At 45.5% G+C, this 13727-nt stretch overlaps 1 protein-coding gene and 1 non-coding gene across 2 annotated transcripts in view; one reads left to right on the top strand and one right to left on the bottom strand.

The window, feature by feature from the left end:
* Window positions 1-13727, bottom strand: part of Plbd1 (phospholipase B domain containing 1) — a 49991-nt gene that overhangs the window by 14035 nt on the left and 22229 nt on the right. The window contains exons 5-6 of the mRNA XM_050135201.1: window positions 11105-11245; window positions 10253-10397 (exon numbers count right to left, since the gene is read on the bottom strand). Of these exons, the coding sequence (XP_049991158.1) occupies window positions 10253-10397; window positions 11105-11245 (286 nt within the window). The remainder of the gene's footprint in view (window positions 1-10252; window positions 10398-11104; window positions 11246-13727) is intronic.
* LOC126497424 (U6 spliceosomal RNA) lies at window positions 5264-5369 on the top strand. The gene has a single exon (XR_007590612.1). It is a non-coding gene; the product is annotated as a U6 spliceosomal RNA (small nuclear RNA).

Raw genomic sequence — 13727 nt, 5'->3', positions numbered from 1 at the left:
TCCTGCCCGGCGCTCCTCATTTTAGCGCGGAAGCCACCCTTTGGTGTATGCGCGCGCACACACACACACACACACACACTACAGATAAACACCTTGAAGTAAACAGCCAATCAGGAATCATCTCAGGCGGACATCGAACAACCTTTTTCTAGCCACACACACCTGACAAAGGGGTGGGAACAGGTGTGTAAGTCAACAATGATTGTTCACACGCACAGCTACACAGCTACGTTAGAAACAGGAAGGGTGACTCACGGGAGCTGTTCAGCCGGCTGGAGCCGGCTGGGGGAATCGTTGGGTGGCCACTTCCATCAGGGGAGAAAGGAGGATACAGTGCTATTCTTGGAGGGATAAAGGGAGGATGCTCCTTGAGCCGGGCGGTGGAGGCTGACTAAGACAGGTGTGACCCACAGGAGACAGCCTGTCCTGGCGTGGTGCCAAAGGAGGTAAAACACACACAAAGGGAGTCTAAGAAAACTAGGGTTAAGCGCTACACAATCTGCCTGTTATCCTTTGCAACGACGGCCCTGCTTTGGCTCTCCCTCCTTCTCTGCTCTAGCTTCCAGCTTTTCCAAATAGAGGGCAGAGTCTTCGGCCTGTGCATGCTTGTGAATCGTGTGTGTAGATTTTACTTTTACGACAGAGTCTCCAAGATCACAGAGGCAACATGAAAGCAGTGAAAGCAACCGCGCGAGTGTTAAAATGCTCACAGCATACTGTCATTACATGACACCCTTGTAACCTAGGAAAGCCACCCCATCATGGACCTCGAAGACTAACTAAACTCTCCTGGGGTGAGGATCCTCGGCTTTCACTTTCCTTGTCATGCATGTCTTGTTGGAAGCCTTGTGCTTTGGGACCACGCCGGCAGCTGGCGGTGTCAAAGGACGGGCTTTGGTCTCAGCATGTTAGCATCACCCAGGAGCTATTCTCCATACCCCTGCCTGGGAATAAGAAAAAACAAAACAAAACCTTTTCGGACCAGCCAGAGGCTCAGAGGATAAAAGTTCTTACTCCACAAGCCTAGTGGTCCAAATCTCATACCTGTGACCTATGTAAGGCGGACAGAGAGAACTGATCCCTCCCACCATGTGTCCCTGACCTCACACAATCACTGTGGCACTTAAGGAAGAAAGATGAATTCCCTTGGGTGCCACTGTGTGTGGACTTTCAGCAAATTCCCCCTGGATATTTTGAGGGGCAATTCCATTGAAAAGGTTTGTATGCGTGTGTTTCTGGGTAGGGACAGGATCTCGGACACAATGCAAAGCAGAAGCCCGTGCAAGTCAGGTGACACACACTCAGAATGTTCCAGAAAGCCTCCAGTACAGATAATTAAGCTTGAAGCCTCAGTCTCATGGGGGATCATCATTACTGGATTCAATTAAGGACACTTTGGATGGGTTCCAGCTTTCCTCCCTAAGCAAACACTCCTCAAACCCCGAGGCTGAGTTCATGGCTCCCTTCCTTGTAGCCATTCCTGTTTAATGCGAGTTGAGCCATTTCAGGAAGGAGGTATTTACAGGCAGATTAACTGCTTTAACCCAGCCTCAGCCATGCTGTTGTGTGACTATGATCTATCCGTGTGACCCTTTGAACTTCTCTCATTCTGTTGCCATCTTTGAAGAACCAAATAAGATACCCTTGGTCAGGCTTTTGGGTTTTGGTAGAAATTAAATGACCTAATCTGTATGAGACAAATCTTTGTCAACATGTCAGTCACAGAGCCCGGCACACAATATGGAATTAAAGAAAAAAAGACTTTGTTTTCCTTTTTACTGAATAACAGATGATCACAAACAAGCTTTGTAGTCATTGATTTGGACCTTGAGTGTGGTCTAATTCTCACAGTGCTTGACGGGTCTCATCCAGACATTTTCCTTCTCTGTTTCCTGTTTATTCTCTCTCTCTCTCTCTCTCTCTCTCCCTCTCTCTCTCTCTCTCCAAAGTCTTACTATGTAGCTCTAGCTGTCTGGTGTGGGAGATCCTTCTGTCTGTGCGTTGTTTTTATTGGTTAATGAATAAAGAACTGCTTTGAACCTATGGCAGGGAAGAACAGAACTAGGTGGGAAAAGCTACACTGTTTGCTGGGAGAAAGAGGGCAGAGTCAGAGAGATGCCATGTAGCCCGGCCAGAGACAGATGCCAGAACTTTAGCGGGTAAGCCACAGCCACATGGCCATACACATATTAATAGAAATGGGTTAAATTAATATGTAAGAGTTAGCCAAGAAGAAAGTAGAACTAATGGGCCAAGCAGTGATTTAATTAATACAGTTTCTATGTGATTATTTTGGGTCTAAGCTAGCCGGGCAGCTGGGAACCAACAAGTGGCCTCCTCCAACAGCTGTCCTGGAAATTATTCTATAGACCAGACTGGCTTCGAACTCACAGAGATTGGCCTGCCTTTGCCTCCTGGGTGCTGGGATTAGGGACGTGTATTTCCGTGCTATTTCTCATCAGAATTGTTATGTAGGTTCTAGAAAATGGTCAAATGTGGGAAGAAATGACCTCTGTCACAGCACTGGTTAAGAAGGAGAAGAAGCTTTACCATCTCTTATACACCGAACCGTGGCCCTTAAAATTAAAAAGTTTGAAGTTCTGACCCCTGTATCGAGACAGGGTCATGAAGGAGGTAATTTAGGTGATCTGAGATCCCATGAGTGATACTTAACCTAGTTTCTGTACTGTCTTTAGAACAGTAAGAGCCAGGCGTGGGAGCATGCCTGTAATCCCAGCACTTAGGAGGTAGAGCAGTCGGAACTGCAGTCTCCAAATGAGAGGAAAGATGGCTGGAAGAGTACTTGAAACAGTAATTGATGAAAATCTTGAAAGATTATGAAAAATATTATTTTACAAATTCTTTAAGTTCAACATGCCAGATGAGGATAAACACAAGAAAACAAAAGCCACCAGCCACATAGACAAATAGAAAATAAATAATATAAAATATAAATATAAAGTATTGGCAATTTACTTAAATCTCACTTAATATATAATCCTAATTTCACTAAATGTTTGAATAAAAATTATATATGTATAGGTGCATGTATATATGAAAGCAATAACATAGAATTATCACTATATCCCAGATCCCCATCACTTATTTATTTGAGAGAGGACCTCTTGCATCCAGGGCTAACCTCCAACTCACTATGCACCTGAGGATGATCGTGAACTTCTGATCCTTCTTCCTCTACTTCCCAAGTGCTGGAATAATCGGTAAAAGCCACCAGACCCAGTCTGTGTGGTACAGGGGATTGAACCTAGGACTTCCAAGCACTTTGTCAACTGAACTATATCCACAGACCAGCCCATGTTTTGATGGATATAATCAAATATTAACCTGAAGTAAACTGTGTAGTGAAGATGTCTATGACAGTCCCTGAGCAAGCGGTGACAATGCAGTCCAGGGCAGAGAAAGGTAGACAGAAAACCAACTTAGGTATTCGCACGGAATTTTCTAGATTTACTTGTTTGTGTGCATGCGTGTTTGCCTGAATGTATCTGTGCACTGAGTCCATGCATGGCTGTGGAGGCCGGAAGAGGATGTTAGATCTCCTGAGGCTGGAGTTACAGACAGTTGTGAGCTGCACAAAGGTGCCAGGAACCAAACCCAGGCCCTCCATAAGGACAGCCAGGGCTCTTAACCACTGAGCCATATCTCCAAGCCCAATACAGAAGTTTTTAGACCACTGTGTTCAGATGCTCATAATAGCCAAGGAATGAGAAACAGAGAAACAAGACAGATGAAGTCAAGAAACATGTATCAAAATGGCAGGCTTAAATCTAAATATATATTATGTTAACTGTTGCTAGTGGAAGCTTAACAGCGCTGTGAAAGTATCTTGCCAACAGTTTATAGTTTTATTTGCTCTTGATAGGTCAATAAGTTTGTGAAGTAAATAGAAAGAAAGATAAAAATGATCAAATGAAACAATAAAAAAGAAGATTACACAGAGAACGGAAAGCAAATTAATGGAAGGAAAATCTGACTCTTGGAAAATATCAATAAAACAGATGCACAAGACTGATACACACTAGCATGATAATGAGAAGAGCTGGGAACATGACCGGGTACCGCAGACAACAAAATGTCAAGGAACACATAAATAACGTCCTGTACAAAAAAACCTTAGAAGGAACAGAAAACACCCCTAACAGACAAATCAAAAAAACTAGACAACTAGAGCTTGTAACAATGAAAGAAGCTAAATTCCTAAGAACATTCCAGACAAATTCCATGCCCTTAGAGACATCTCTGGTGAATCTTATTCAAATCCTATTAAGGGAGAAAATACTATCAGTCCTTACTGACTCATCACAGGACTTAAGGGGGAGGAATAATCCCATGTCGAGGACACACAGGTGTGCTCACCCTCGAGGACACACAGGTGTGCTCACCCTCGAGGACACACAGGTGTGCTCACCCTCGAGGACACACAGGTGTGCTCCCCCTGGTGCTAACACTATTATCACAGAAGGAAAACGTACCAATATCTGTGTTACAGAAATATCTTTTGTATATCTGTTGGATATAAAAAAATCCTTAACAAAGTATGAGTAATTCAAATTAAAAAAAAACCTGAACAATGGATCATGACTACGATTAATTTAGGAATGTTAAACTGGCTTAATGTCTTAAAAAATCAATAGGCATAAATTAGCCGCCACGTTAATAAAAGAGAAAAGTCAAATGTTCCTCTCAGTAGGTGCTGAGAAGGATTTGGTAAAGTAAAACCCAAACATTCATTGACAAAATCACTCAGCACTGTAGGAAGAGAAGGGCGTTAGTTCACGGGAAAAACTTTGCTGGAGAGCCCGTAGCTGATAGGAAATCTGTGCCTGAAGTTTGAATCTTTGTTTCCTGACAGCAGGAAGCGGGTGAAGGTTTTCATGGCTAATCTTCATCACATCTACCAGACAAACCACGGGAGGAAGTCACCAAAGGTACACAAGGAAGGAAGGAGTCAAATTTCATTCAGAGATATTCTCTTGTGTAGAGAAAAACTCCCAAGGCATCTACGGAACCTACAGGAATCATCATTTAAGGAAGTCTTGGGCTGGAGAGAAGCAAATTCGTGGAACTCATAGCCCTTTCGTTGAGTTAAAAACGTTCTTACCACCAACTCCGAAGACTGAGCTCTAGTCCCAGACCCTCGTGACACGAGGAGAGCCCCGAGTCTCTCTGCTGGCTCTCCACACACACATGTAGCCTGAGAACACGTACACATACGATAAACAGACATAAAAAGACCTCAGGAGTGCTCGCTTCGGCAGCACATATACTAAAATTGGAACATACAGAGAAGATTAGCATGGCCCCTGCACAAGGATGACACGCAAATTCGTGAAGCGTTCCATATTAAAAAAAAAAAAAAAAAAAAGACCTCAGGAAGGTAAGTGACAGTGAGATGCATCGTCTGAGGCAGGCGTTTCAATCCTAGCACTCAGGAGGTGAAGGCAGGTATAAGTCTGTGACTGTAGAGCCAGCCTGGTCTCCAGAGCAAGTGCCAGGCCGGTCAGGGTTACATAATGAAAGCCTGCCTCAAAATAAAATTAAAAACAAAACAAAATCATTGTCTACATGGTAGTTTGCTTGCTTTTTTTTTGAGACAGAGTCTCACTATGTGCCCCAGGATGGCCTCAAACTCAGAATCCTCTCTGCAGCCACCTGGAAGCAGGGTGCAGTGGTGGCCTTGACTTGTCCACAAATACTTTGACAGTTTTTGTTTCAAAAAGTTAGGCTTTATTTATTTGTTTGTTTGTTTATATCACTTGTTTATTTATTTATTTATTTATTATCTATCACTTCTGATAAATAGAATGCGGTGGAAGGGGCCATGTGTGACCTCTGAGCTGGGTCACAATAGGCAGACTAGCTCATTCTCCAGTGTCACTTGATCGAGTGACACTTAGTCACTCCTGAGGAGAGCCTGGAGTGGAGAGGAAGGAGCACCAGCCAAACCTTCCACCCCCTGAGTGCCCTTGGGAATCCCCAAGTTTCAGTTAAGCCACCCACATTTCCAGCCCTCCAGGACCCCAGTCTTTTCTCCTCTAGCTGAGGCCCAGACACATTTCCCTCACTGTATCTGAGCTGCTGGTCCACAAAGCCCATGAGATGCTAAGTGCCCAGCACTGTGCTAAGCTGCTAATTTTTTAGGACTCTTTGTTAGTTAGCAGTGACTTACTAATACACATGCACAAACATATGATGAACTATAGGAAAAATGAAAAAAAAAAACATTTGTTTTGATTATGATAGCACCAAAACTTATTTAAGAATAAATTTAATTAAAACATATGCACAAATTTCAGTTTGGTTTAGGGTCCCTCAAGGATCTATTCAGACTGGGGTCTTACTGTTGTTACTGGAGGACAGTAGCACTTTGGGGAGGTAAGGCCTCCCAAGAGAGCCTTGTCATTGAGGCCTAGGGGCCAGTGCTTCTCATGGTCTCCTTGAGGACTAAGGACTGTCCTCTCTCTCCCTGGTCCTGGCTTGAGATGCATTGACTTTGGCAATGCTTTAGCTTTGACCTGTCATGTGATGTCGCTCAAATCTAAGCGTTTGTCAACATTGTGCTGTTAAACGCACCAAACTGCAAGCTAAGTAAACTACTCATCTTCCATAAGATTGTCAGGCATTTCATTTGTTCCCTCACATGTCTGTCTGTCTGTCATCTATTTATGTATTTGGTTTTTTGAGACAAGGTTTCTCTGTATAGCGTTGGTTGTCCTAGAACTTTTTTCTGTAGACCAGTCTGACCTCGAACTCAGAGCTCTATCTCCCTTTCCTGCATTTCAACTACTGGGATTAAAGGCATGTACGCCACCTGGTGTTTATATACATGTTTTTTTTTTGTTATTTATTTTTGAGAGAGAGAGGGGGAGAGAGGGAGAGAGAGAGAGAGAGAGAGAGAGAGTCTATGTCCCCTAGTCCCCTGGCTGATCTGGAACTCACAGACATGGAACTCACAGACATCTGCCTATCTTGGCCTCTTGAATGCTGGAATTGAAGGTGTATGTCACTATGCTTGGTCAGGTATTTTATTATCATGATGGAAAACTGATTAGTGCTGTATGTAAAACTACAAAACATTACCCAAATATTTAAATGAACACATATGCTCAAGTGAAGGAGAAGATCAATTGCAATGAATCCAGTATTTACATTGATCTTTTTTATGGTTTTGTTTGTGACAAGGGCTTGTGTAGCCCAGGCTGCCTTGAACCCCTGAGCCTGTTGCTCCCACCCCCGAGTGCTGAGATTATAGGTGAACACCACTGCACCCAGCTCCAGATCTCATCTTTTTAAGTCCTAACACTGGAAGAAGTAATTCTAATAATTATTAGGTTCATTAATTTGTTATGATGGCCTGTAGCTGTTGCCGTGCGAAGCACTGAGAAAGCTGAAGGTATGGCCAGGTGTGGCAGCCAAGGGCTGAAGACCCACCCCACCCATACACGTACCTACTCCGCTCTCAAATGCCTTCCTTAAAATCCTCTAAGCCTCCCTCCGCCACCCTGTGACCAACCAGGTAGATCATGCCAGGCATCGTATTCCTGACCAGTGTCTAGCACAGAAATTACCTTTCTAGAAAATTTCTAAATCTCCTTCTGTTGGCTAAGACTCGCTAGGCTAACACAGGCAGCTTCGAGTGTAGAGAGGGACTCATATGGGACCTTATTACCCGTCTCTTTACCTGGGACCTTTTGTCTAGCTTCCCAACACACACATACCACACACACATACACACCACACATGCAAGCACACACACCACGCACGTGCACACACACATACATACACACCACACACATATACACAATGTACACACACACATGCACACACATACCATACACACACATACACACATATACCACACATACACACACCACACACATACACACAATGCACATATACCCCCCACACTACACACACCACACATACACAATGCACAATACATCCACACACTACACACACCACACACACACGTGCACACACACATACACACATATACCACACACACACACACACACACCACACACAGATTCAATATGAAGGATTCTAGACCTTGTGCCTGTTGCAGGGTCCCAAGAGCAAAGCCCTCCAGTTGCTCCTCCTTTGCAGCATGCTCATGCCCAAGCTGTCAGACTTGGAGCAACTTTTATTACAGAGGCTGTGTTCTAAGCCTCAAACTTGCCAAGGTTATCTATTGACCTGTTCTTGGCTCTGGGGGTGGGGCTGGACCACATGATAGGAAACTGTACTCTCGGCTCCACCTCTGGCCCCACAGGCTCCGTTTCTGTAGTATGTGTCTTTCTGAGTAGCTGCTCCTGCCTGCTCCAAGGCTGCTTCAAAGGCAAGCCTGGCTTTGCAAGGGATTTATTGCCTCCCACTGAGATACATAAAGTTGTCTCATAGATGGTGATTCTGCAAGAAAATACGCGTTCCCAGTTCCGGAACCTCTACGGCAGCCCTTGGGACAGCTTTGTTCTAGAATGGTGGTTCTCAACGTCGGCCACCATCTCTTTGGGATGGTTGAAGGACCCTTTCACAGGGGTCACCTAAGACCATCCTGCATATTGGATATTTACATATTCCTAACAGTAGCACAAAATCACAGTTATAAAGTAACAACCAGATAACTATTGTTGGGGTTACCACAACATGAGGGTCTCAGCGTTAAGAAGAGTTAGGCCACTGTTCTAGAAGCTTCCCATCCCTCACTAGAAATATCTTGAAAAGTCATGGTCTACTTTGTCTAACAACTGATGTGGCTACAGAATACAGCTCTGCCCTAGCCCTCCTCCAGGCCAAAGGCACACGACCACCTGTCTCCATAGAGCTGATGGCGGCTCCCTGAACACAGAGCATGAGACGGGCTTCTGTCCTTTCAACATGCCCGCTCATCACTACAATTCTGCTCTCTCTGTTATCTTATTCCTGCCCTTTGTTCAATGACAGTCACCAACTGTGTCCTCTAGGCTTCGGGTTTGCTAGCCCTCCTCTCTCAGACACCTCCTGTTCCTCTCTACTGTTCTAATTCTAGCTACAGCTCATCCCAAGTGTCAGCCGCTCTTTTCCCACCAAGCAGATGTGGCACCCTCTCTTTGGGGTACTCCTAATGTTTATTAAACTTCAATACCTCGCTGGGTGGTGGCACATGTCTTTAATCCCAGAACTCAGGAGGCAGAGGCAGGCAGCTTTCTCTGAGTTCCAGGCCAGCCTGGTCTACAGAGTTCTAGAAAATCTGGGTTTACACAGAGAAGCCCTATCTCGAAAAACCGAACCAACTCTACCACAAACAAACAAACAAAAACTTTCTATAGCTTTCATGGTTAATGCTGATCATCAACATGATAGAATTTTCAGTCACCTAGGAGACAAGCCTCTGGGCATACCTGTGGGGGTCACCTAGATGAGATTAGCCTCTGGGCACACCTGTGAGGGATTACCTAGATTAGGTTAGCTCTGGTTAAACCTGTGAGGGATTACCTAGATTAGGTTAGCTCTGGTTAATCCTGTAAAGGATTATTTTACTAGGTTAGTAGGGGTGGGAAGGCCCACCGGAAAAGTGGGTGGCCCCCTCCCAAGCCTTGGGTCATGGACTGGGTAAGCAGAAGAAAGAGGCCGAGTAGGAGCGGTCATCTCTTCCCGCTCCCTGACAGAGGATGCAGCATGACCAGCTGCCTCAAGCTCTTACCTCCAGGACATCCACGCCACGATGGACCACACCCTTAACTATCAGCCAGCGTCAATCCTTTCTCCCTTAGGTTGCTTTCATCAGGGCATTTTATTACAACAACCGCAGATGTAACTAAGACACAGCCTGTGGTGTCCAGTGCTGCCGTAACTCCCGCCTCTCCCGACTGCGGTGCGGAGGCAAGAAGTCCACACTCTTGCTATTCATTAGCTAGGTGCTAGGGGACACACGGCAGGTGGAGTACCGGGCACCCGCTATGAAGGACGGAAACCAGGATCCTGAGGCGGGACTTACCGAGTCACTCTGCTAGAACCAGTCAGCCTGGAAATGGACACTTAGGTGTTCTCAGCATTTGAGATGAATTCAGACACATCTGCTTACATTCACAAAGCACTGTGAGTCCACTTAGGTCGTTCTATTAAAAAACGGCAACTTAATTTCTTTAAATGACGCTCTTAAAAATCCGACCATACTACAGCTGTGGACGTTTCGTCTCTCCGTCCAGTTAACTTGGAGCCGGTCCTCAGACCGCACCCTGGATTTATTTACCTGGGTAGCTGCTGAAGGAGAGCCGGCTGCTGGTGGTGTACTTGTCCTTGATGTTGAAGTCCCAGTGTTTATAGATCCTGAGCATGGCTGCGTAGGTGTACCAGCTTGAGTGGGCAAAATAGATGTTCTCAAATCCAGGAAGGACCTGCAGTCAAAGCCACAGTTAGAAGTGCGGGCAAATGGTAAGCGTGTGCCCAATACACGTGGGTAGCCCTGAGGGATTGTGTCAACTTATCTTTATGGCGTTCTCTTCTTAAAAATAATTAAACTTACTTGTGTGAGTGTGTGCATGTATTCCTGCGGGGTGTGTGTGTGCCAGGTACACATGTGGAGGTCGGAGGACAATTTGTGGGAGTTAGTTCTGTCCTTCTGCCATGCGGGTCTCAGGGATCAAACTCAGGCCTCTAGGCTTGGCAGCAAGAGCCTTTTCCCTGCGGAGTGATCTCCGCTATTATTGCTTTCTTTGTTACTGGAAAATATGGGCAAAGGAGTCCAATACTAACATTTAACGTATGCAACACAGACTGTCCTTCCAAAGCACACACCAGAAGGATCTGGAAGGTAGGAATGGCGCATGCATACAGTGGAGGCAGAATTGTGGAAGAAATAGGTGGACACCGTGTCTAATTCCCTCCATCTGAGTTCCTGCCAGTTCTTAAATACCACGGAGGGTCTATGCAGTGGTCCACAGCCAGCCAGGGCTAAAGAGAGGTTCACTACACGTGGGTGAAAGACAGATGGAAAAGGTGTGTGTGGAAAATGTGATTCGGGAAACTGATTGTGGTGTGTAATTAGTACAAGCTAATAAAAGGTCCATGCTGCTGGGAAGAAGACAGGGACTGTGGGTCTCACCTTAATAAGAGCAGAACAGTGGCCCATGTCCCATCTCTTGAACACCTTCATGTTGCCGCCTTTTTTGGGAGACAGAGAGGGAATGAGGTCCAGCAGGTCGCCAACGGCGTTCAGGAACTGAACTTGGGCCATCGTCATGGGCTATAAAAGGACCAACAACACTGAGTTGCCACACGTGTCACCTCTGGCTTTGCCTGTTGTTCAGGCTTCTCTGAATTATCGTCAGGTGGAGGGCTACGTCCTTCATGTTACTTTAACTCACAAACTAAGTTTCTGGCTTTGTAACTGAGAGGCGAAGTTAGCATGTTTGTGTCGGGACAGATTCCGGAAGGGAAATTCCTTGGGGAAGACAACAGGCAGAGCTTCTATTGGTGCTCCTCTGCAGGAGCTCCTCGGGAGCAGCAGTGTTCTGTCTTGGGCAGGGTGGTTATTTCATGGAGGGGGCGGTGTTCTGTGTGCTGTTCAGGAGCATAGATAGATATTTTCTACTCTCCAGATAGCAACAGCAACCTCCCAGTACTGGGGTTGTGGCCTATGGTTGCTGAGGATCTGAACTCAGATCTCATGACAACACAGCAAGCCCTTTACCCACTGAGCCATCTCCACAGCCCACAGGTTGCTCGCTTTTTTAATTTTTTATTCATAAGCTGTCTTAACCAAGACAGCTTTTTCATTGCTGTGAAGAGACACCATGACCATGGTAACTTATTTTAAAAAAGGGTTGGTTGGGTCTCATGGCTCCAGAGAGTTAGAGCCTAGAATTATCATGATGAGGAGCTTGGCAGCAGGCAAGAAGGGGTGGTCCTGGGGCAGTAGCTGAGAGCTTACTTTTGATCCATCAGCAGGAGACCCAGAGAGCTAACTGGGAATGGCATGGGCTTCCACCCTCAGTGACACACTTTCTCCAACAAAGCCACACCTCCTGATCCTTCCCAAACAAAGCCACACTTCCTGACCCTTCCCAAACAAAGCCACACTTCCTGACCCTTCCCAAACAAAGCCACACCCCCTGATCCTTCCCAAACAAAGCCACACCCCCTGATCCTTCCCAAACAAAGCCACACCTCCTGATCCTTCCCAAACAAAGCCACACCTCCTGATCCTTCCCAAACAAAGCCACACCCCCTGGTCCTTCCCAAACAAAGCCACACCCCCTGGTCCTTCCCAAACAAAGCCACACCTCCTGATCCTTCCCAAACAAAGCCACACCTCCTGATCCTTCCCAAACAAAGCCACACCCCCTGGTCCTTCCCAAACGAAGCCACACCTCCTGATCTTTCCCAAACAGTTCTAGCCACTGATGACCAAGGATTTTAATATATGAACCTGTAGGTGCCATTGTCATTCAAACCACCACAAACCTTATTTTTGTTTCAAGTCTATTTTCTTTTTAAAGCAAATATTAATTTTTTTACTATTTTTAATCATGTTTATGTGTGTGTGGGCATGTTACACATGAATGTAGGTGCTGAGGAGGCCAGAACCATTGGGTCTCCTGAAGCTGGAGTTACAGGGAGCTGTGAGCAGCCTGACTTGGGGGCCCCAGAACCAAAAAGAAAGTACTCTCAATGGATAAGCCTCATTCTAGCCTGTTTCTTTCATTGTTTCTTGAGCTATCATTCTACTATGAAGCCAGGCTAGTGAAAACTCTCAGAAATTCTCCTGCCTCAGGACCCCCAAGTGCTCAGATTATAGAAATGAAACCACCACACACAATTAAATTCTCGTGTTAGTTTCTTTTTGTTAAAATTTTAGATATTTTCCTTATAACCACAGATAAGTACAACCCTCATCCATCACCAGGGAAATTTCTCTTTTTAACAGATGCAGCTATTCTGGCAAACCACAATTAATCAAAATACAGAGTTGTGGAGCCCAGTCCCAAAGGAGAGTTTTACAAAACCCTTCTGTACTTAAGACTCAGGAAACATTGTTAGAGAAGGGATGTAAAGAGCGTAAGACCCAGAAAAGCAGGGAGTTTTCTGTGAGCCTGGGTCTCCTAGGAATATCAGAGGCTTGACCCATAAAGAATCACCAACACAGTTTGCCAAACATGAGTTGAACAAGGACGCCAACGACAGAAGACTTAAGTAGATGGAGAAAAACCACGGGACCTCTGTCCTACTAAAGAACTACCGGCAACTTTGATATGCTAAGAGTGGGAGAAACAGCTGTCCCCAGGGAGAGCCCACCAGTGGTTTATCCCAATACTCATGGGCAGCCCTGAAACAGACAAGGGATGTAAATGCACGGAGCAGCCTGGGCTTCTGTAGGGATATCTACGCATACACACATACACATGTATGCATGTAGCAGCAGTTAATGAGAAAAAGAGGTCGTGAATTTGAAAGAGCAAGGAGGAGCACGTGAGGGGCTTAGAGAGAGGAAAGGGGAGGGGGAAATGATGCAATTATACTATGATCTCAAAAAAGCAAAAGCAATTTTTTAAAGGTTAGGTATATTTGCATCATTTCCCCCACCTTTTAAAATATTGCTTTTCGGCCGGGCGGTGGTGGTGGTGCACATCTTTAATCCCAGCACTTGGGAGGCAGAGGCAGGCGGATCTCTGTGAGTTCGAGACCAGCCTGGTCTACAAGAGCTAGTTCCAGGACAGGCTCCAAAA

The sequence above is a fragment of the Alexandromys fortis genome, unplaced genomic scaffold (assembly GCF_014885135.2).
Source record: "Alexandromys fortis isolate MF-2015 unplaced genomic scaffold, M_Fortis_MF-2015_v1.1 scaffold_21, whole genome shotgun sequence".
NCBI classification, from domain to species: domain Eukaryota; kingdom Metazoa; phylum Chordata; class Mammalia; order Rodentia; family Cricetidae; genus Alexandromys; species Alexandromys fortis.
The sequence above is the reverse complement of the archived record's forward strand: the minus strand, read 5'-3'. Positions and strand labels throughout refer to the sequence as shown.